Genomic DNA, 23,804 nt, shown 5'->3' with positions numbered 1-23,804 from the left:
CAGAGAGAGACAAACAATTAAGTAAACAAATTACAACAGACAAATTCAAAAAATGGAGAAATCGAAGAAGCATAAAGTGGTAGTGATTAGAAGTAAAGTGTTCTCAGGTTAAGAAAAACTTCTCTCATGAAGTACTACTGAATTAGGCTTTTAATGATAAGAAGGGGCCTGCCAATGGAGATCCCAGAGGAACAGGGCTCTTAGGATAGAGATCCACAGGGGAAAAAGGCCTAACCAAGAACAAGTTTGGCATGTTCCAGTAACTAAAAAAGACCTGACTCCCTGGAGCATAGAACAAGAGAGGGAGGGTAATATGAGATGAGGACTGAGAGCAAAGCACAGGCCAAATCTTGAGAGATTTGAAAGCTGTAGGAAAGGGTTTAATGTTAACTCCAGAATTAGATGAGAAGCCATTGATCTTATATGGGTAAACTGCATATGATATATGTTAAAAAAATATACTGAGCAAGGAGAGGGAGGTAGAAGAGCAAAAGTTGGAGCAATAGTTAACAGACTCTTGTAATAGACCTGCTTAGAGACAATCATGGCTTGAACTGGAGGGTGGCAGTGAGAGAGCTCAAATTAATTCACAATATATTTTATGATATTTTCAACTATGGGATTAGCTAAGTGCTGTCTTAAGAAGAAATTAACAATAAGGAAGCCAAGAGAAGAAAGTGTTTCCAAAAGAAGACATACGTAACTTAGACCACTGCATGGAAAGGAAATGTAAAAGGCCAAAAAACTGTAACCCTTGATATTTTTCCTTATCGCTATAAATTACCAGTACACTTACATTCTGCATTTCTAACTGAAAACTTTTTACCTGATTCACTTTCTGCCTATTCAAACTTCGTTTCCAAAAAACTTTGAAAGAAAAAGGAGAAATGCTTACAGAGCATCAAAGAGACAAAACGGACCCCCCAAAATACCAAAGCACTGTGATTCTGTATAACCCTGGGTTTAGGGGCAAAGCCTTACTTGATAGGGCTATATGCAACACAAAGAGCTAAGGGAAATTCCAAGTGTTATCTAAGGGATGAAGCTAACTGGAACATTTTTTAAAAAATATTTATGTTTTTTAGTAGTTCAACACAATACTTTTATTTCACTTATTTATATTTATGTGGTGCTGAGGATCGAACCCAGGGTCCCGCACATGTGAGGCGAGCGCTCTACTGCTGAGCCACATTCCCAGCCCCTAACTGGAACATTTTTTTTAAAAGATTTTCTTTTGATATTGCACATATGCTAAAACTGAGATAACAGAGGGCAATAGGAAGTATAGGGAATTGGATGAAATTCTGAATACAGAGAAGACCATGAGTTAAGAGTGTAATGCAGATGACTGAAGAGTTTTAGACTTGTGGTAAATAAGTCTCATAGGAATTTGAAGAATAACGTCTTTTGTAGGAAGATATGCAGTATCTTTATTATTTTATTGGTGTGGTCTTTATTTTATGCATTTTGAAATAGTTTGGTGGTCTTATATGGGTGAGGGACAGAGGTAATTAATGACTGAATGATACTCAAGGACTTACAGGAAACAGGTTAAGGAGTAAGGGCAGGAGGCCAGAAACTGATTGGAGAGCAGACAGGAAACCAAAGACTCAGAAAGAGCCTTTATACAGGAAAGGCCAGATGGTGTCAGAGAGCCAGTTATCTGTCCTCACATGGATCAGAGGCCATTGGTTACAGGAGGCCAAGAATCTGTTTTTAAGTAGATTAGAAGTTAGGAGGACAATCCAGAGGGTCTCAGAAGTTTTTAGCCTGTGGAGAATAGTGTATTCATATGACAGTGCATGAACTTAACTGACAGGGAATCACTCTAGCCTGTGATTTCTTCAGTTATTCATAACATTCTAATAATTCAGAATAAAAGAGAGGGCAGAGACTTACATTAGAAACAATTGGAATTACAGAAGTATTGGAACAGAGTTTTATAATTTTCTGAGGCACATTTTCAAAACTAAAATTATAATGGTTAAGTCCATTAAAATCACTTTATGGTATCACAGAAACAGAGCTACTTATCCTAAGCTGCAAATAGATATCTGATAGATGTAATATCAATTTTAATATTAGTTCCCCTTACTGTTAAGATATCCTGATATTCTTTAATTTGTAATTATTTAACACTCAATATTAAATTTAAAGTTTAAAGTTTTTCATTATCTGTTCACAGTAGTGAATTCAAACATAATTTTTAACAAATGAATTGGAGAATTTTGAAGAACCTCTGAGCCGTATCTTCATCCCCAGAGTCACATTTTGATTTCAGTATTTTGTGGTATGCTGATGCTATTTAAATGTTTCATTTTTCTTAATACTATGGTTATAGTATAACTTTTTAATGCACATGGAAAGTGTTGATTACCCAGATATATTAGTAACAGGTTTGTAATTACTTTCCTGATAAAATATTGACAATTTTTTGTTAACATGATAAAGAGAATTTATGGAAAAAAAAGTAGATTAAATCAAAACAATATATCTGAAAGCTTTTCCTGTTACCCAAAGAACGAAACATGATGCTTGCTTTCACCACTACTAGTCAACATTATACTGATAATTCTAGCTGGAATGATTGTACAAGAAAACAAAAGAGACATTCTAATTTAAATGGAATAAGTAAAACTATCTCTATTTGTAGACAAGATTTTATATATAGAAAACTCCAAATAATCTCAAGAGAATTCATAGAACTAATAAAAAAAATTCAGTAAAGTTGTGAGGCACAGAGTAACACAGAGAGAAATCAGTGTTTCTACATAGCAGCAAGGAACAATCTGAAAAGTATATTAGGAAAGCAATTGACATTTACATTAGCTTCTAAAATAATAAAATACCTAGGATAAGTTTAATAAAGGAGGTAGAAAATGAAATGACATCCATTTTCTAGGCAGAAAGACAATGTTGTTAAGATGTCAGTAATACCCAAAGCAATCTACAGATCAGTTTAATTCCTACCAGATTTTAATAGCCTTTTTATTTTTTTTACAGAAGGGGAAAACTTGATTCTTTCATTCATATGGAATTGAAAAAAAAATCCCTGAAAAGACAAAAAGAACAGAATTGAAACTAGCACTTTCTGATATCAAAACTTACCACAAAGCTATACTAATCAAAGCAGAGTGCTGCTGCTTATGTATGTGTATATGGCACATACACAGGTACATAAATACAATGAAATATTTTTGAAGTCCAGAAATAACTCACTGTATCTATGGCTAGTGAATTTTTGACAAAGGTACAAAGTCTATTCAAGTAGAGAGAGAACTCTCTTCCACAAAATGTTCCTGAGACAACTGGATTTCCATGTGTACAAGAATGAGTCAGAATCTTACCTCATATCATATAACAAATTAACTAAGAAGGTTTCATGCATGGTGGCATGTACCTATAGTTCCATTTACTCTGGAGACTGAGACAGGAGAGTTTCTTGAACCCAGAAGTTTGAGGCCAGCTAGGCAGCAGACCTTGCTGCAAACAAAGTGAAACAATTCTAAATGGATCAGCAACCAAAATATAGAGCTAAACCATAAACTCTAAAAGAAAAGATAGTTTTTCATGATATTAGATTGGGAATGGGTTATTTGGTATAACACTAAAAGCAGAAAAATTTTAAAAATCAGAAATTTAAAACTTCTGTTCACAACTGAAATTATCAAGAAGGTGAAAAGGCAGCCTCCAGAATGGGAGAAATGTTTGCAAATATATACAATGTTTGTACCCAGAATACATTAAACAACAACAACTAAGATTCTACAAGAAAAGGAATACATTATAGAATATTTGAAGGATGTGAATAGACATCTCTGAAGAAAACATACAAATGGACAATAAGATCATGAAAAGATGCTCAACACCATTAGTTATTAGGAGAATGCAGATCAAAACTTCAGTGAAATGGCACATTACACCCATTTACATTCATTATTATACAGAAAGAAAAGAAGGAAAGAAATTTTGGGTAGGAAGAGGGGAAATTGGAACCATCTTAGATTGTTGGTGGGAATGTGAAGTAGTGAAGCAACTATAGAAAATGATTTGGCTACTCAATAGGCTAAATAAGTAATTACATATTACCCAGCAATTCTGTTTTTGGGTTTATTCAGAAAGAATTGAAAACAGGCATCTAAGCAGATGCTTGTATACCAGTGTTCATTGAAGCATTATGTACACAGCCAAGAGGAAGAAACAAGACAAATATCCACCAGTACAAATAGATAAACAAAATGTGATGTATATGTAAAATAGAATATAGTATTATTCAGCCATAAAATTCATGAAGTTTTGATATATGTGACAACATTAATAAACTTAGAAAACATTTTGCTAAGTAAAATAAGCCAAAACAAGAGGATAAATATTGTATTATTTTACTTATATTAAATATATAGAACAGATAAATGCATTGACAGAAAGTTGGTTAGAGATTACCAGGGGATGTTGAAAGATAGGGATAAAGATTTTTTCTTTCCTGGACATAGGGTTTCACTATGTTGTCCAGGCTGGCCTTGAACTCCTAGCCTCCCAACTGCTGGCATTACATGTGCATGCCACTGTGTCCAGCGCATCATCTATTTATTAAGAGCTACTGAATTCCTAAATGGGATGATGAGAAAATTTTGGAAATAAGAGTGCTTGTACAGCATTTGAATGTAATTAATACTAATGAATTATACACTAAAAATGGCATGTAATTACAATGGCCATTTTTTGTTATATTTACAGTAATTTTTAAATTGCCATATAATCTTAGCACACATAAAACTGCCCAAATTAATACCTTTTAATATTTGAATAGTATTTTTAATAAAATGACATGCTTTTAATATTTCCCTCATTTAATATTTTAATATTTTTCTCATATAAACTGTAAACTTTACAAATTTACTCTCCCATATTTCTTCCCCCCAGCAAGTGAAAGGTCATGATTCTGCACTCTTCCTTTACATTTATTTGATATAGTGCATGTGATCAGTGGCATGATCAGTCATTGTCTTAAATAATTCACTTCCCTTGGAAACCCATACAAATGTGGACTTTACTTTTATATTGTGTTTGTGGGCTCATGGTAAAAATGGAATTGTTCTCTCTTGTTTTAGAAATTAGGGAATGAAGTTACTGCTTAGTCTATATTGGATTACAAAAGTGTTAACTTTGTTATATGTGAAAAATAGGGCTATCACCAGTGATAGTCATCTTTTTTATCTCAGTTTATAAGCAACAGTTTTATTGTGATTTGTTATCATGCTGCATGTCCATTGATGTGCTTTTCTCCTTAACCTCACATGACTTTTGTTGTTATTGTTTTGAGAGTCTCTCTGTCCAGCTAGGACATGTCATATATTCCATGGAGGAAATATCCCACATAAGAATCCATCAACATTAGATGTGATTTTAATGACTAAGTTTAGAGAAAGATGGTCTGTGCCTCATATTGTTATTTTCCTTTCTCTTTATCCCATTAATTGAATGATTATTTGGATATACAATTTTGTTTTTAATAGCTTTGAGAAAAAATGTAGCACAGATAATTCATGTGGTATGAATGTAATTTTTTATCTTTAAATTTTTATAGGCACATTATAGTTGTGGGATTCATTATGCCATACCTGTACATGCACATTACATAATTTGATCAATCTCATTCCTTTTTCTTTCCCTCCCATACTGGCTTCCATCCCTTTGCTCTACTATCTCCTTTCTATTATTTTTGGTTAATGCATTATAATTATATATGAAAACAGGATTCTTTGTGTTACAATCATAATTAGGCATATAGCATAACTTGATAGATTTCATTCCCCAGTACTTCTCCATACCTTCCCTTTCACACTTCCTATCAATCCCCTTCCTCTCTACTCTGTTGGTTTCACTTCTATTTTCATAGGTCCCCCATTTTATTCCTTTCTCTCTTCTCCTTGTCTCTCCTCCTCCCTCCCACATGTCAAAGAAAACATTTGACCCTTGATTTTCTGAGTCTGGCTTATTTCACTTACCATAATGTTCTCCAGTTGCATTCGTTTATCAACACATAACATAATTTCATTTTTTATGGCTTCATTGTGTAGATATTACAGTTTTCCTTTATCCATTAATCTGTTGTTAGGTACCTAGGTTAACTCTATAACTTGGCTATTATGAATTTTGCTGCTGTAAACATTTGTATGCATGTATCACAACAGTATGCCGATTTTAGTACTTTTGTAAATATGCCAAGGAGTGGGATACCTGGGTCATATGTTGGTTCTTTTCCTAGTCTTTTGAGAAATCTCCATACTCCTTTCCAATGTGGTTGAATAATTTGCAGTCCCAGCAACAATATCTAAGTATATCTTTTCCCCACATTCTCACCAGCATTTGTTGTTTTGTGTATTCTTGATGATAACCATTCTAACTGGAGTGTGATGAAATCTCAGTGTAGTTTTGATTTGCATTTCCCTGACTGTTAAGGATGTTGAATATTTTTTCATATATTTGTTGTCCATGTGTAGTTTTGAGGAATGTCTGTTTAGATCATTTGCCCATTTATTGATTGGGATATTTGTTTGGGTTTTTTTTATATCTGTTTTTTGGTTTCTTTGTAGTTCTGTATATTAATCCCCTTTGGAAAAGTTGGTGGCAAAGATTTTCTCCCATTCTTTAGGCTCTCTCTTCATGCAGTTGTTTCCTTTGCTGTACAGAAGCTTTTTACTTAGATACCATTCTACTTATTGAGTCTTGGTCTTATTTCTTGGGCTTTAGGAGACTTATTAAGGAAGTTAATGCCTGTGCCAATATGTTAAAATATTGATCCTATCTTTTCTTCCAGCAATTGCAGAGTTACTTTTCTAATTCAGGGGTCCTTGATCTACTTTGAATTCATTTTTTTTTGTATGTGTAGAATGAGAGACATGACTGATTTGCTATGCATGCCGTTACACTTCTAAGTTTCTGAACTTGATTCTGTATCCCATATTTGTTGAAAACTACTTTCCCAGCTTCTAAGTATAGTCTGCAAATTTCAGTAGGTGAATTTCCGTTTATACACAAAGGATAATGTCATTTTCTTACAGCAGAAATTGAGTGGAAATCATAGTAAAAAATGGTAACAGTGATTGGGAATGAGGACAAGTCAACAAATATGTTTCTATATGTATATATAAGAATATAATTACTATCTTTTAATGAATTTTTGTCTTGGAAGTTTTATGTTCCTATAGTTCATGTTAGAAATTAAGAGGTAATAATATTGACCAAACTAGGATTGTTATAACAATCCTGAATTATAGTAAGAGTATACTAAGGATGAAATAATATCATAATTGTTGGTAGGAACTTCTGCATTGCCTCAGAACTGAGAAACTGGAGATGAATTGCAGTATATCTGAGAACAATTTCCATTAGTATTTAAAATTTTCAGATATGTCTTATTTGGGGGGTTCTTCGGAAGTTAGAATATCCCGTGCTGCTGATGCTAATTTATAGGAATGACTGGTCAAAGTAAATTAGTAGGCACTTTATATTCATAGGAAAGAGAATGTGTGAGAAGCTAGACAATATCAATTTTCTTGTCATTCATTCTGTCTGTGTTAGGTCTCTGAAGAATATTAGTATCTTTTAGATTTTTCTTAAATGTAGACCCTGACCTTGGGCTTGACTGGATATATTTTAATGTTAAACCATGTTCTATCAACAGAGACTCAAGTCTTCACTATGTTGGCTTGAGACTAAAGTATGTTATGGCCTTTTGTAAATTTTTATGAATTAGCAGTAGAGACATATTTTACTACATTGGTTGGTCACCTAGAAAAGAAAGCAATGATTACTTTGCATTATAAGATTTCAATTCCTGTGATTTCTTTTCAAAAACGTCCTCTTCTTAAAAACAGTGCATCTTTCCCTGAGAAACTGTGTGATAGAAAGGAGTATCATCAAATGTGTATAACTATAATAGCATAAAAGCTGCAATTACAAATTGAACTTAGTTTTTAATGGCAATTTTCCTAAGTTCTTTTGTTGATCTGCAAACTTGTTCTGTAATATATTGCTAATGGCCCATGCAAATTTAACCAACACCTTTCTTCTTCTTTTTATAACTTTTTAATTTTTGTATATATTTTTGTGCCAGCCTATTCTCTGTAAAAAAAAAAAAAAAGTCACTTTTCTTTCATCTTATGCCAGATAAGGAATAAACCTGAGGGGATATTAATTAAAAAATTATCAAACTAAATGAAATAATTGTCCATAACCAAGCAGAAATATTATTTTTCTTTAAAAAAATGTTTGTTAGGTGGCCTAATGATACATTTTAGGAGTTATATGGTGTAATTGGGAAAAAAATTATTTACCAGGCCATAATTTATCTTGGCATTTGCTATAATCTTCATTCTAGTTGTTTTACTTTCATATTTGTAAGTTGGAAATATCATTATCTTTCCTAATTGTTGAGAACATTAAATGAAATTTTAAAATGTATAGATATTTTATGTATTATATAATTTTTTCCAAATGATTTTTCTCAAATATATTATGAATTTATGTAATACATAAAACATCTATACATTTTATATAACACATAATGATGGTAAATATATGTATTTGTAACAGGTATATTTTATATAAATCATGAAATGATTTTTAAACATAAGGAAATATAATCACTGTTAAAACAGAATAATATTCTGAGATACAAATTGTAAAATTGCTTAAAATTTTAATGTAGCTATTCTTTGTATGTTTAGGAACATGGACATTAGACTGAATCATAAAGAAAAAGTCTGTAGTTGTGAATGTCAGAGGAGACCATTAAATGGCCTCACTTCTTGAATAAATTATATATTTTCTCCTGAAAGAGTATAACATTGTGTTGATATACCTAGAAAACTCATAAATATTCTGAAATGTGTCTTTTGCTGATGTACTTACAATAAATATGGTAACCTAAGAAATGAATGCAAATCATGTATTTATAATGTTATTAATAGTAATAAATATTTCTCATATATAAATTATTATGGATTATGCATTAAAGAACTGGTAACATGGTCTGTTGAAATATTATTAATAAAGTTATGTTTGAGAATTCTTCAGTAGTTTCAATCTGCTAATTTTGTTGTTACTGTTGTTCTCAAGTTTTTAAATAATTTATGTTTTATGTTATTTAACCTGACAGAAAGTTTGACATTAGTTGTCACTCGTGATTTACTTTTAATAAACTCAAAAGGCTAATGAATTAAATTTTCACTTTTATATATTGTAAGAATATAGTACAAGTAATTATATTAACATGAATATAGATCGAGGCTAATGACACAACTCATTGCAAATTCTTTTATTTATAACAAACATGGATGGTCTGATGCTTTACAATTAAAAATTAAGATGTCTTCAAAAAACTATAAACCTTTTTTTAAAACCTGAATTACAGTTGTCAAAGAAAATTCATGCAATGTAGACTTTATTCTTCTTGTTTTATTTTGAGCACCATTTTTCTGTTTTATTTGTTTCTAATTACAAAACATTTAGGAAATTTCGGAGATAAAGGTAATACATAAACATGTATCTCTTTGCAGATTCAACAAATTGTTAACTATTTATTGTGTTACTTCTCTTTTTTTAATTGGTTCTTTTTAGTCATACATAACGTTAGGATTCATTTTGACAGTGTTAAAAAGCATGGAATATAATTTGCTGTAATTCAGTCCCCCGTACTTCCCCTTTTCCTTCTTTCCTGTCTCCCCCTGTACCCTTCCCTCTACTCCACTGATTTTCTATTATAGTTTTTTTTTATTAGGATATCTTATACATATATGTATATTATAGAGAGATTTATTGTGGTATAGTCACATGTGTACATGAGAAAGTTGGGTCAGAGTCATTCCATTATTCTCCCCTTATTCTGTCCCACTTCCCTTCCTTTCCCTTTGGTTTCCTTCCTCTATTCCACTGCTCTGTATTCTATTTTAATGGACCATTTCTCCACACACACACCCCCTTTCCCCCCCTTATTTTGGACTACCTTCCATATGTCAGAAAAAAATTTTTGACCTTTGACTTTTTAGGTCTAATTTATTGCATTTATCATAATTATGCACAGAAATACATACATACCTAAAGAAATCTTGAGATTGCCACTTGATTATTGCCCAGCACTTTATAAGGAAACACTAATATAGGAAATATTAGTACAAGAAATATTAATATACTTGAGAATATATAATGTATAGGAAGATATTTCTTGATAAAATGAAGATAAGAGAAAATATAAAATATATTTTATAAAAAAGGTAAAAGATAAAATTAAACATTTCATTAATAAACCCTGTCCTTTCAGAATATTAGCTACTTGGAATTAGTAATTTCTTTTCACTGTATGTGTATGTTCTTTTACTGTAAAAATTACAGATTGTGGAAATATTACTCAGCAATAAAAGAGAATAAAATCATGGCATTTGCATTTAAATGGATGGAGTTAGAGAAGATAGTGCTAAGTGAAGTTAGCCAATCCCAAAAAAACAAATGCCGAATGTTTTCTCTGATAAAAGGAGGATAATTGATGGGAGTGGGGGTTGGAGGGAGAGGATGTGAGGAATAGACAAACTCTAGATAGGGCAGAGGGGTGGGAGGGGAAGAGGGGGCATGCGGTTAGAAATGATGGTGGAATGAAATGGACATTATTATCCAAAGTACATGTATGAAGACACAAATTGGTGTGAATATACTTTGTATACAACAAGAGATATGAAAAATTGTGCTCTGTCTGAGTAATAAGAATTGTAAAACATTCCGCTGTAATGCATTTAGATTTGGGAGTATTTGCATAGACCATATCAATTAAGCATTCCTAATCTCAAAATTCAACATTTGAAATGTTCCATACTCTGAAAGTTCTGAGTGTCATGTCAGTATTCAGTTTGAGGTTTCAAAACATTTTGAATTTTGGATTTGGGGATTTGCATGCTTATCTTTATGTACTTTTCTCAAATCCAAATAAAATGCTTCCTGAGTTTCATTATAGATAACAATTGGAGTATATGGATCAAATCATTAGTATATGCTCATTATTCTAGAATAGACTGATTTTGTTTGAAGTAGGCTGAAGTATCTAAAAACTTTTAGACTGCAGGAAGGGCTTGGGTTGTAGCTCAGCAGTAGCACACTTGCCTGGCATATGTGAGGCACTGGGTTCAAATTCTCAGCACTGCATATAAATAAATAAAATAAAGGTCTATCAACAACTAAAAAGAAAATTTTAAAAAAAAGACTGTAGGAAAAAAAAATATTTCTTTTTCTTCCTAACCTTATTGCTTTAGGTGGATTACATGTTTAAAGTTAATTTTTTTAACCCCAGAAAGGAAATAAATTCTGTTGAATTATTTCTTATATCTCCCAATGTATCTCCTACTACTTTTGCCTAAACTCTTTTTACTGAGTGCCCTTTTTGTGATTGTGAGACATTTTTAACTTACTGTAGTTACTTAAATGATTAACCAAAATATGTTCTTTTTATATAGTTAACTGATCTAATAAACCCAAAGATGTTTATTGGCTTTATAGATACTTTGTATATTAAAAGGCCTTAAAATTGATAATACATATGCTTTTCAAACTAGAAATAAGAAAATTTAGACTCAGGTAGTTATTCATTTATTCGAAGACTATTTGCTGAACCATCTGTAGTGTGCCAGGCACTAATCTAGGTATTGCATATGCAGTATTGACTATGGCAAAATTTCTTTCATGGTTTTCTTTTTGTCTTTATTCAGCTCGTTATTGTCCCCAACTTTTCTTCACAGCACCCATTTCCTTTGAGTGTTCTCTCTGTATATTTTATTTCATGCATAGTGTTTATCTACTTTAACTGAAATTTAAGCTCCAAGAAGTCAGGGGTATTGTCTGGTCATTGATGTATCTTTAGCCTGTTTGTAGTAGGAACTCAATAAATGTTACAAGTAAATGAATTAATGGAGTGAAAGCCAGAACCCAGAGATATGTGGTATCCTGAAGATCAAGTGAACTCTTCTTCGAAAAGAATAGTCAGCTATGTTAAATGATGCTTATGGACTGAAAACATGAAGATAGAAGAAGGAATTTGACCAGATATATCTGTGATGAATGTTTTCAGTGAGTTATAGAACAAATATTGTAATGGAGTAGAATTGAAGGGGAAAACCATTTGAGAAATTCAAGACTAGTGGTAAGGAAGTAGAAAGTATACATAACTCATTCAAGGAATTTGGGTGGATAAGAAGATTGAGAAGAAGCATATGAGATTAGTTAAGGCTTTTAAATTTTATTATTATGAAAATTAAAACATATAAAAGTAGAATAGTCTAATGAATCTCCTTGTGCCCTTCATCTAAATCAGTAATATTAAAATTTTGCCATGTCGATTTTATTTGCTTTTTTGTTATTGCAGAAGTATTTTAAAGCAAATTCCAGTGTTTTTTTTAAACCTGTATATATTTTAGTGTGCATCTCAAAGAAAAAGAAGAAACAAAATATATACTGATGTTTTAATCACACAGTTAAAATTAACAATAGTCCTTTGATAAGATCTAATACTCAATTTTTTATCTCAATTCAATTATGCTTCAAATAAAATTTGTTTGACTTTGGATCCAATCAAATTTGAATTTACATTTTGCCTTAGTATTTCGTAGTTAAGTCTCTCTTTTGTCTGAAAAATAATACCTTCATATTGATGAAAGTGGATCATTTTGTAAACAATTTTACAATCTTGATGATTTATATCTTTGCCTTCTTATGGTATCATCTATTTCTCTGTTTTCAGTATCATCTCTGATTGAAATGCAGCACAAAATGTTTTGATTTGTTCAGCTGCTTTTATATCTATATGTAATTGGTACTGTGCTTTTGCATTGGATCTCATTGAGAGGCACATTATATATGATTTTCACATTGTTCATCATTGTTAATATTGACCCCTGAAGTCAGTCAGTGAAACCCTGATGCTTTTATTGAAAATTTCTCATTAGCCTTTCATCTATTGATTTTATTTATGATATTTGCCCCAGTTATTTATTTCATTGTTTGTGAAAGGGCAATTTTCTAACTCTGTCAATTTCTTTGAAATTGAAGGAATTATAACATGTTTTCTGCTGTTGGGACATTATGATATTAGAAAGAACTACTCTGTTAACAATAGGAACAGAAGACTTGGTTGGTAAGAAAAGATGAGACCCAGAAAAAAAGTGATGGAATGCCCTTGAGAGGACAACAAACTGTTTTAAATGTCTTGTCCAGGTTACAATAGCATGGAGAGAATATATTTTAACAAATTTCCATGAAAACTTAGTTATGAAATCTGATCATTGTTTCAAAGTTCTAAAAACATATATTTTTAGAATTTGATATTGCATTGTGAATGAAATGTAAAAAATATTTCAAATATTTCAAATATATAAAAATTTCAAATATTGCTGTCTTTATTTAGTATTGATCCTTCCTGTTAGAATTTTGAAGTTTCTCCTTTAAAAGTGCAACTTTAAGAAATAGTGTCTTATATGCCTGTATTTTTACTTTGTACAAAATGTGGGCATGTGCTCTTATGTAACTAATTTTCAGTTTTTTTCGCTATTTTGTTGCAAAGAGAGGTAAATGCTTCTGTTAAACAAACAAAATGATGAATAACTGGTAGTTTAGTTTAGACACCAATGAAGTCTAAAAGCTTTTTAAATTATTAAAAAACAGCAACTTTTATGACTTATAAGCTCATTGTGTACACAGTTTGGTCATATATCTGAGGGTCTTCCTTTTTTGTGTCTTTCCTCAAAATTTTAGTTTCTTGTTACCTTAGTGAAAAGGCTTTTAAAGTTCTGTAGAAGAATATTAACAGCATGTCTTCTGAGGATTGCAGCTTTTGCTTTCTTCTTCTTCCTCCTCCTCCTCCTCCCACTCCCCCTCCCCCTTTCTCTTTTTGGTCAGGTGTCATATGTATTTAATCAAATCAGAATTTTGAGAACAATATGGATTCTACAATGTCTTTAGTTATTAGTGCTATGTTTTATTTTTAAAAATCCCTGTTTACACTGCTGACCTGTATAAGAACATTTTGCATTAACTACATTGATCAATTCCCATCCTTTCTAGAAAAATTAATACAGTCATTTGTAGACAATTAATACAATCTTGCAAAGTCTTTCTTGATTGTACACTAGATAATTTTAACCAACTACCATAAAGATACATTAAGATTGACAAGAGTAAAGAAAAGCTGATTAAGAAAAATAGAAAAAAATAAATCCACAAACTCTTATTGTTTTTCAGGCTTTGTCTGTCCTTACAAATGAAAATTATACTTGACCTCCATGGAATTTTTTCTATAACCTAGAAAACTTAGTTTATCCTAAACTTGAATTTTTCATATTTAAAATATGAAAATTTAAGTGTACCCTCTAATATATTTTTATTTCTTCTTATTTGTGTATTTTCTAGAATTAATAATATCATACTGTTATTTTAAATTAAAAACTACTATAAAATAGCTTATCATAATATTTAAAATAGTATAAACTATGATGTTTTGAATGTTTGTATTTCACAACTTTGCTCTTACAAATGTATTTTACTTTGTATACAACCAGAGATAGAAAAAATTGTGCTCTATATATGTAATAAGAATTTTAATGCATCCCACTGTTATATATAAATTTTTAAAAAACCTTCTATACAGTGGATTGGAATTTTGAAACAGTGACACTGAAGGAAATGTGATAGGTACTTGAAAATGTTTGTATTCATTTTTAAAAATTTTTACAACCTTTGAAATGTCATTCTTTAGATTTTTTTAGTAACCCTTTAGAAAAAAAAATACTTATTTCTGAGAAGTGAGTTCAGCGTTTCATTTGGGAACATTGAGAAAATGATTACCACTGAATACTGTGTTGCTGCTGCAAGCCTCAGAAAATAGTCTGAAAAACTAATCACTTACTTCCCTTGCCTTAAGGTATATCTATGAAATAAAAACAGGTTACAGAGTCTGTGTATTAGACCCAACTAATTTCATTTTATTCCTATGTCATATTGTTTATCTACATTTTATTCACTAAATGTAAAACACATACTATTAATGTTTGCCAATTATTCATTCATTTAATATTTCATAAGCTACTTTTAAATTTCATTTTAACTCTGACATTGTCTTTTATTAAAATTAAAATAAAAGCGGCATTGATTCATCTATTCAAGAAATATTTAAAGTGTACAATACTTCCCAGGGACCCTAGTAGGCCATGGGGATACTACAGCACAAAGGAAAACAAACTAACTGTCCATATGGAATTAACATTATAATGCAAAAATTAAAAATAAACAATATAAAATATCAAGTAGTGACTGTTGCTATGATTGAAAGAACAAGGTAAATGGATAGATAGTAGAAATTTGGAAACTTGTCTACAATATGAACTTTCCAGCACCACAACACTGTGGACTCAACAATGTATCATGTTGGTACTGTTATTATTTTTCATAACATGCTCTCATGTTTATCTGGTTAAACATTTTTTATCCATAAAAAAGTAAGCTCTTTGAAAGATGATTCCGTGGCTCCTTATCTGTGTGTCACCAGTTTCTAAACTCTTTAAGTCCTTGAAATGAAGCTATTTCATCAAATACTCAGTAGGTATATGTTATGCCAATGCAAATCTAGTGCACTTAGAACTGCTCTGGATCTTTAATTTTGCTGGAATCCAAAGACCCATTTCAAGACTACAGATAATAAGAAAGAATAATTAAAAAAGAACAACAACAACAACAACAAAGTGGTAAAGAGGGGCATGTGTGTATTCATTATATTTGCCTTAATTTAACATTTGGAATTTAGAGCACTACATTTTATAATATTTTATTGGCATTACAGTGTCACCCTTTTTCATAGTTTTTTTTTAATGCAAAATGAGAAGGAACGTTTGCTGAAAATTAATGTTCTTTCTACAGGTACTACTGAGCGAGTGTGTTTGATCCAGGGAACAGTTGAAGCACTGAATGCAGTTCATGGATTCATTGCAGAAAAAATTCGAGAAATGCCCCAAAATGTGGCCAAGACTGAACCAGTCAGCATTCTACAACCCCAGACCACCGTTAATCCAGATCGCATCAAACAAGTGAGTGTTTAGTTGGGAAATCAAAGAGAAATATCTGCAGCATAATATGAATTCCTAACAAAAGAACCCTTAAAATGTCTTAGCATATAAAGTTTTTTATTTTAAATATATTTGAAACATACAGTTGTAAATTTAGTTACTTAAAGACTGATCAAGGTCTTTTCCTTAGATTGATTCATTTACATATTAATTTAATTATTAATTTATTAGTGTTATATTGATGAACAAGTCTGTCTCTTTGTGATTGTGCTTTTAAAATTATAGACACAAATTTTACTAATTTATAATAATTATAATGATTTATAATTAATTATTTTTATTAATATGATTATTAATAAATTAATTTATTAATTTATTCAAATTCTATTACTTTTAAAATAAAGTATAAAATTGAAACTATATTCTCAAAATTTCCAATACCCAGTTTTTAGTGATATTTTGTAGTCTTCAATATAGTTATTTTCCATATAGATTACTGTTTTGTTAATTAAATTGTCATGTTCAACATTTTTATAAATTTGTATAAGTAAATCTGTATACCTAGCATTCAGTCCTTTGTTACAAATTAGCTATTATGTTTTGTATAACTTGTGTAGTTTTTACATATGTGTCATCAAGAACCAATGTTGATTTTTAATGTATGGGATTTTCTGTAAAAAATATTTTACTGGATAAAATCTAATGTGAGTTTTTAAGATTGAGTAATGGATGACATGATTTAGGGGAAAATGGCACTATTTAATGTTAAATAAGATGGATTTTTCCACCATAAAAATTTTTAAATCTACTAGTTTATTTGATACTTCTATGTTCATAATTATTGTTTCTGCCTTTGCCCTTTTATAATAGCCTCTTAATTTTTGTCTTAATTTTATTATCAAAAGACTATGCTTTGAAAAGAAATGTCTTATTCTTCATTAATTCCCAAGCTATTTAACTTACAGAAAATTTATCTTCATTGTGACGCAGCACAAAATTTTATTAATTTCATGTTTCTGAATTGAAAAAAATTGAGCAGTTATAATTCTATTATAATTTCATTAGTATATAGGTAAATATAGTACTAATATATAAATGTAAAAATTACTAATTAGGTAATATATTTTTAAATTATAGAGTAATATTCAATTTTCTATTAATTACCATTTTTTAAAAAATCCTTCCATTTTTAAATCATGAGTAGGCAACTCTTATTCCATATAAAATCATTCATATTATACTCTATCACTGTCAAATGGGTCAGTTTGTATACCCTTCTTAACTTTTTAAGGAAATATCATTTAATATATACATGGCAGCATATAAATATTTTAAACTGTATATATCATTGAAAATTATTATTTTTTTATTTTTCACAGCCATTGGTTAGTTTGCAGTGTCTATTCTCTCTGTGCTAGGGAAATACAAAGAATAGTTGATTTTAAAACTCATACAAAGGATGAGTTGATTTTAAAACTGGGTGGTATCTAGTTAAAGACCTCTGGGTTAAAATCATCTGAGGCTATGAACTTACAAAATGAACAGTGAAGTATAAAATCTTTTGATTTTCAGCCTTAATCCAGCCTGTTACTTCTTTCTTTTCTTTTGTAACTTCTGTGAGAAAATTCAGACATTTAGGAATTTGACTTGAACATCTTGATTTTTTAAAAAACTAAAATATGTTTGAATAATATGATACCATTAGCAGTTGTTTTCAGGATATAATAGGAATTAGTTTTTATTGTGTTTTAAGAACAAATAGCCAGTACCACCAAATGATAGTCTGTATACTATTATTAAAATTTCAGTTTCATCTATGGCAATGAGATTTACAGACTATTGTATATCCAATGTCAGTGTAGATTTAGGAAAACTAGAGATTTAAAAGGCTTTGTTTATTTTTATTTACCTCGGTTGTATAATGTTATTTATATTCAAGATATGCTAAATTAATATTGATTGGTTTACTTTTGTGTATTTGCATTCATTTGTGAGCCTTGCTGATATTCATGGAATTAAAATTGTGGCTGATTATTTTATATTTTCATGTAATCAAATCATGTATGTGAAATAATGTATCATTTAAAATAATTTATCAAAAGAGAACACTGAATTTAGTAGGGCAATATATTTAACACTTAAACACTTTCCTTGTAATGTAAAAACTGATAAAATTTTTTTGAAAATCTAGAGAAGGTGTAAAACATTTTCAAAATATTACAGATCATCTTGTTTATTTATACTCTAAATTTGGAATTCTCTCTTTAAGTATCAAATTTACCAGTATAGTAGTTTTTACCAGATCATTCTCTAAATAGTAAGTCACATGTATTAATTTCAGTGATCATGATTTTTTTCTGAAAAATTATGCCAGTATAAAATAATTATTTGTAAAATAAAGCATTTTTCCATAGAACAGATAAAAAAAATTTTATATCATGTTTACATATGTCGTAAATTTAAATACATAGAATCATAATAACATTTCTTGTTAAATGATAGTCTTTCTCTTAACAAATTGACACATTCATGTTGCTTTTGAAAATTTTAATTTCCACCAAAAATAATTGTTGGGTTAAGGATGTAGCTTAGTGGTAGAGTGCTTGCCTAGCATATGGGAAGTCCTAGATTCACATTCTGTAGCACTGCAAAAACAAATAAAAATTAATAATACTTTATTTAAAGACTTTTATTACTAGTTTTGTTCTAGGTAAGATTATTTAAAGAATACAACCAGTGTTTTAAAAAATTCTAGAGCCTAAAGAAACATTGAACTTCAATGTAGAAATAGATTAATGTGGAATATGAAATTGTGGGTTTTATTAATGTTTCAGTTATTACATTTGTCAGTTTTTTTATGATTCAGAATTTTAAGGTTTTGCTTATCAAAAATGATTTATATGTAATTTGAACTTAAAATCAGAAGTCAAATTTAGTTCTAAACAAATAAACTTTAAAAGTTATGATTTTGTATCATCTATTATAGACTTTTAATAAATTTCTGTGTCCTCAAATATGTTATTCAGATACAGTTAGTAACTGAGCAAATTTTGTGGACCATAATATCTACCCGAATGAAACCTTCTCTTACTAACTGAACGGGTCCTCAAACAAGTAGAGTTCCTTAGGAAAGTAATGCATACTGATCTCACAAGTCTTTCCTATGGTAGATGAATGAAACCTAACAAATAGCCTTAAATCCAGTTTTCTATATTAGATGTTGGGAACTATGCAATTCTTAATTCAGAATTTTTTTTTATTATTTTGTTTATTAGGAAAGAAAGGGCTCAGGGACCTTAAAGGATTCTCTTGTATATTAAAAAATCTAATTAAGATATATAAAAAAAATCTCATTTAGTCCAAGGAATGTCACTTTCATCATGAACAACTTACAAAGTAGTACTTGTTAATTTGTTTCTTCATTATTCATTCATTCAATCATGAGTTTGTTAAATCTCTAAAATTACAAAATACATTTAATTCTCCTTGCCCTTGAATGAAATATCACTTGCCTTTATGAAATATCACTGCTTAAAATAACTTACAAAATATAAAACTGTATGATATAACAAAGCTCCACAGTTCAGAAGACTGTGAAAAAAAAATGTAAGCTAGGGTGACAGTTAGTAGCCTTCTAAATAAGCAAAGACTAACTAACATTGAAAATTATACAGGAATTGCCTAAGTAATTCAAAATGGATTTGGGGAGGAAGATATATTTCTTCAGAATAATTAGGCAATTGCTTAAGCAGAAGTACAATGTTTATGTTGGTAATTAGAGAAAATTAATATTAAATAGGTAGAATAGGATCAGAAGATGAAGAGCCTTGGATGTATGATAGAGCGACATCCTACAGACTTTAGATTATTTCTGATTTTCCAAGGAGACCTTTTAATTTCTCTGAAAGTTTATGAAAAAATGAAGACACCTCTGCATATTGGTCTCTTTGGTGATAAAAATTTAGACAAATTATAGGGGGACTTGTGAGTAAAGATATTGGTATCAAAAGAGAAATATGAATTAGTTCAGATGTTGGAAGGGAAGGGAAGGATATTTATCAAGGATAATAAAGTAAAGGTGACAATTGCATATTTAGATATTTTATCTTTTACGGAGCATTATACAGGTTTATTTAATAGAACTCACAACAAGGGTTGGGGAGTTAATTACTTAATAACATTACTCAGCTAATAACAGATTCCTAATTCTAACATGGATAGTTGTTCATTGCTATTCTCACTGTAAATATTAGAGATTCTTGACAGTATATCACTATAGACTTGCTTGAAGACGAGATATATTTATCATGGAGTTTATCTATGGTACTATTCCCTGGTCCAGCAAAACTATCACATATTAACAGTAATTCATCTTATAATTTGAAGTAACATTTTGGTTCTTATGCCCCAAAACTTTGTTATATCTACATTTAACAAAACATTATTAAAATCTTGATTAAAAAAAAAAAACACTTTTTTACTTCAAAGGATTCACTACTCTAGAATACTTGAAGTTTTTCAGTAATAAGTAATTTAGTCTTCAATGTCTAATGAATTCTTAAGCAGCCGCTCATTATATAGATAAAAAAATACATTATGCTTTTTGTTTGGAAGGCAAAATGGTGCTTTACAAATGCCCTTGTCCTTCATATTTACCATTTGAAAATGAAAAAAAATTAGAAAAATTTTTTAAAAGAAATTGTGCTTTGTAAAAGTTATTTCTTATAAATCTGCCAATATACTGATGTTACATGGATAGTTAGTTAGTTATATCTTCATGATATATCATGATAAACCTTAATGTATATCAAAAGATTTACTAAATGGTATTTAACTTGAAACCACTAAACTTTAACTCTGCACAGTAAATGGATGTAAACATTTTACTTAAAATTTTAAGGAAACAAAACATTGTACGCTAGAATATTTCTTACAGATATTTTGTTCCATTTATCTTTATAGTTGAGAACAATTATCACAGCATTTTAATTTAAATTTAAAGGTTTTTTTAAATGTATTTACATTTATCTATTTATGAAAATGTTTCCTCTTAATATTTAAAGAATCAGCTGAAATGAAAACTTTCTGTGATATCTTTATCATTATAAATCAAATTTCTAAAGGAAGGATACTTCTTTATGCTTAATAATATCTGTATGAATAATTGCTAGAAAACTTTTCACGTCTTTACTGCATTACTCTTTTAGGAATTGAAACCAAGCAAATATATTTAGAGACAGTTTCAGCAATTGTTTCCTTTTAAGCCCAAATTTATATATTTTTACCTGTTTATTTAAATTATTGAAATAAAACTTCTTATCATATTATGATGTTTGATAATCAAACCTCTAGTTATTTAGAAAACATTTATATTTTCTAGAAGTTTAAAATTATTGCTTTTATTCTTGGGGAAGGAAAAGTGTCAGAATTATCAAGGACAGTTTTGATGAATGTAAGTTGTGTTACTTATTAAAACATGTTCAATGTATCATATAGATGGCAATCAAAAAGAAAGTCAAAAAGAAATCAACATTGTAACTAAGTTGCTACAAATTCTGAGCCAATTGATCTTACTACTTTTTACACAAAATTCTTGGCAATATGTAAAGATCTTGTTGAAAGTCTGTATCTGGCACAAGGCAGAGATGTCATAGTGAACCTACAGTACTTCAGATTGATTTTACTCTGATGGAAATAGAAGAACCCAGCACTCTTAAATCTTGTGCCTCTGTAGGTTAATGAGCTTGGATTCTGATCTATATCAGGAAATATTGCCTCTAGGGTTATTTAATGTCTGTTAGTCAGCAATCCCAATATTAATCTGAGATGACAAGTATATGTTCTAGTTAGCTTTTTCGCTGCTGTGACCAGAAAACCTGACAAGAATGAATTTAGAGGAGGAAAAGTTTATTTTGTGGCTCATGAGTTTAGAGGTCTCAGTCCATTGTTTTGGGCCCAAGATATGGCAGAACATCATGGTGGCAGAATGTGGTGGAGGAAAACTACTTAGAACCTGGCCACCAGGAAGCAGGGAGAGAGCAGTCAGTTCACCCGGGGACAAAATATATACCCTAAAATCATGCCGCCAGGGACCTACCTCCTCTAGACATACTTTACCTCCCTAGAATTACCACCCAGTTAATTCCACTCAGTGGATTAATGCACTGATTAGGTTAAGATTGTCTTAACCCAGTCATTTCACCTCTGAATGCTCTTGTATTGTCTAACACATGTGTATTTGGGGGACAATGAATATCTAAACCATAACATACAGAATGCATTTTTAAGTGTATGTTAATTTCCCCCAGAATACTATAGTAACAGGTAAACCAGAGGTGGGAAAATAAGACATTACTATTCAATTCATCAACTGTATAGTAGCATAAAGTCATTAGCTATGCCCCAGCATAGTATTGCATGGAAAAGAAAGCATCAGGGAAATTTTTGATGACTGATAATGAAGTCTCTGGAGAAATAGCAAAAATTAATTACAAAGAGTGAAAAATAGAAAGTAAAAGTTTTGAAGCTTTTTATATTTTAAGAAGTTTAACCTTTAAATTTAGGTCATTTTCTTTCTTTTTTTTTTGTATGATTTGAAAAAAATCTTGGTTTCTCACTAGTAGATCTAGTTTTCATCAAGTTATCTTAGGTTTTATCTTAAGAAGAATCAGAAATATTTTGAGGAATAAGATAAATACTTTAGACTGCATAAGATGATCTGATGTTAGAACCAATCCTTTCTTTTTCTGTAAGTCAGTGAGTTAATCAGAAGCCTGTGAATTTGTGTATTTTTTTATTCTTTACTGTTTTATTCTACTCAAGTTAGAATTTTTGAAATCTTATATGAAAAAGTTTGATTTCAAATAATCATACTGCTGAAACTTTAAAGTTATGCTTTTGCTCATCTCTGAGTAATTTTGATGGATATATATCAAGGTAAAACATAATTCCCATATAGAATCATATCTATACTGTAAAAACCTATCTCATTTTGCCTATTAAAAACTATTATTTATTGAAGATACCACTTAAGCAATGTTATTTTGCTAAGTGAACATGCAACACATTTTTTTAAAGAAAAGTGTTAACATTTTATATACTTAAGTTTACTCTATTAGATATGAGAAGTCTTTAAAATACCCTAAAACATTTTTATATAACATGAATATATGTTTAGAAGAAAAGTGTTAAATTTTATATATTTATGTTTACTCAATAAATATGAGAAGTCTTTAAAATACCCTAAAACATTTTATATAACATGAATATATGTTTAGAAATGAGCAATAAGTATGATTCCTAATATTGTGATGATTATTTTCCACACAGGCTAATGATGCTACAATATATTATACCCTTCATCTATCAAATTTATTGTTCAGCAGAAATTTTAAAATATTTTTGGTAATTTTTAGAATGCTATTAGTTACCTGCTTATTAATATGAGGTTAATGTTTACATTTTCAGACGGGCTCTAAATTTATTAAAAATTAAAATTTTAGAAGATAATGTGATATTAAGAACTCAGAACTACAAATTTAATTGCTTTTATGTATGGATCCCTAAATTCATGTGGAATCAACTTGTTGGTGATGTTCAGCATATTAAGTAGGTGGATACTTTTATGCCAAAGTAAACTTCATTTCACCACTTCTTCAAATCTCCGACTGTATTCATTGATAGGAAAATGACTCAGTTTTAATCATT

The 23,804-nt window shown here is 30.0% G+C and overlaps 1 protein-coding gene across 5 annotated transcripts in view; it reads left to right on the top strand.

The window, feature by feature from the left end:
* The window catches only part of Nova1 (NOVA alternative splicing regulator 1), a 139,279-nt gene that overhangs the window by 92,031 nt on the left and 23,444 nt on the right, over positions 1–23,804 (top strand). For all 5 annotated transcript variants that reach the window (XM_058585836.1, XM_046465327.2, XM_058585837.1 and 2 more), the window contains exon 3: positions 15,952–16,118. In XM_058585836.1, the coding sequence (XP_058441819.1) occupies positions 15,952–16,118 (167 nt within the window). The remainder of the gene's footprint in view (positions 1–15,951; positions 16,119–23,804) is intronic.

The sequence above is a fragment of the Marmota monax genome, unplaced genomic scaffold (assembly GCF_021218885.2).
Source record: "Marmota monax isolate L192 unplaced genomic scaffold, Marmota_monax_Labrador192_F-V1.1 WCK01_AAM20220418_F8-fsc00079, whole genome shotgun sequence".
Classification (NCBI taxonomy): Eukaryota; Metazoa; Chordata; class Mammalia; order Rodentia; family Sciuridae; genus Marmota; species Marmota monax.
Note: the sequence above shows the minus strand (reverse complement) of the source record. Positions and strands in the feature narration are given on the sequence as shown.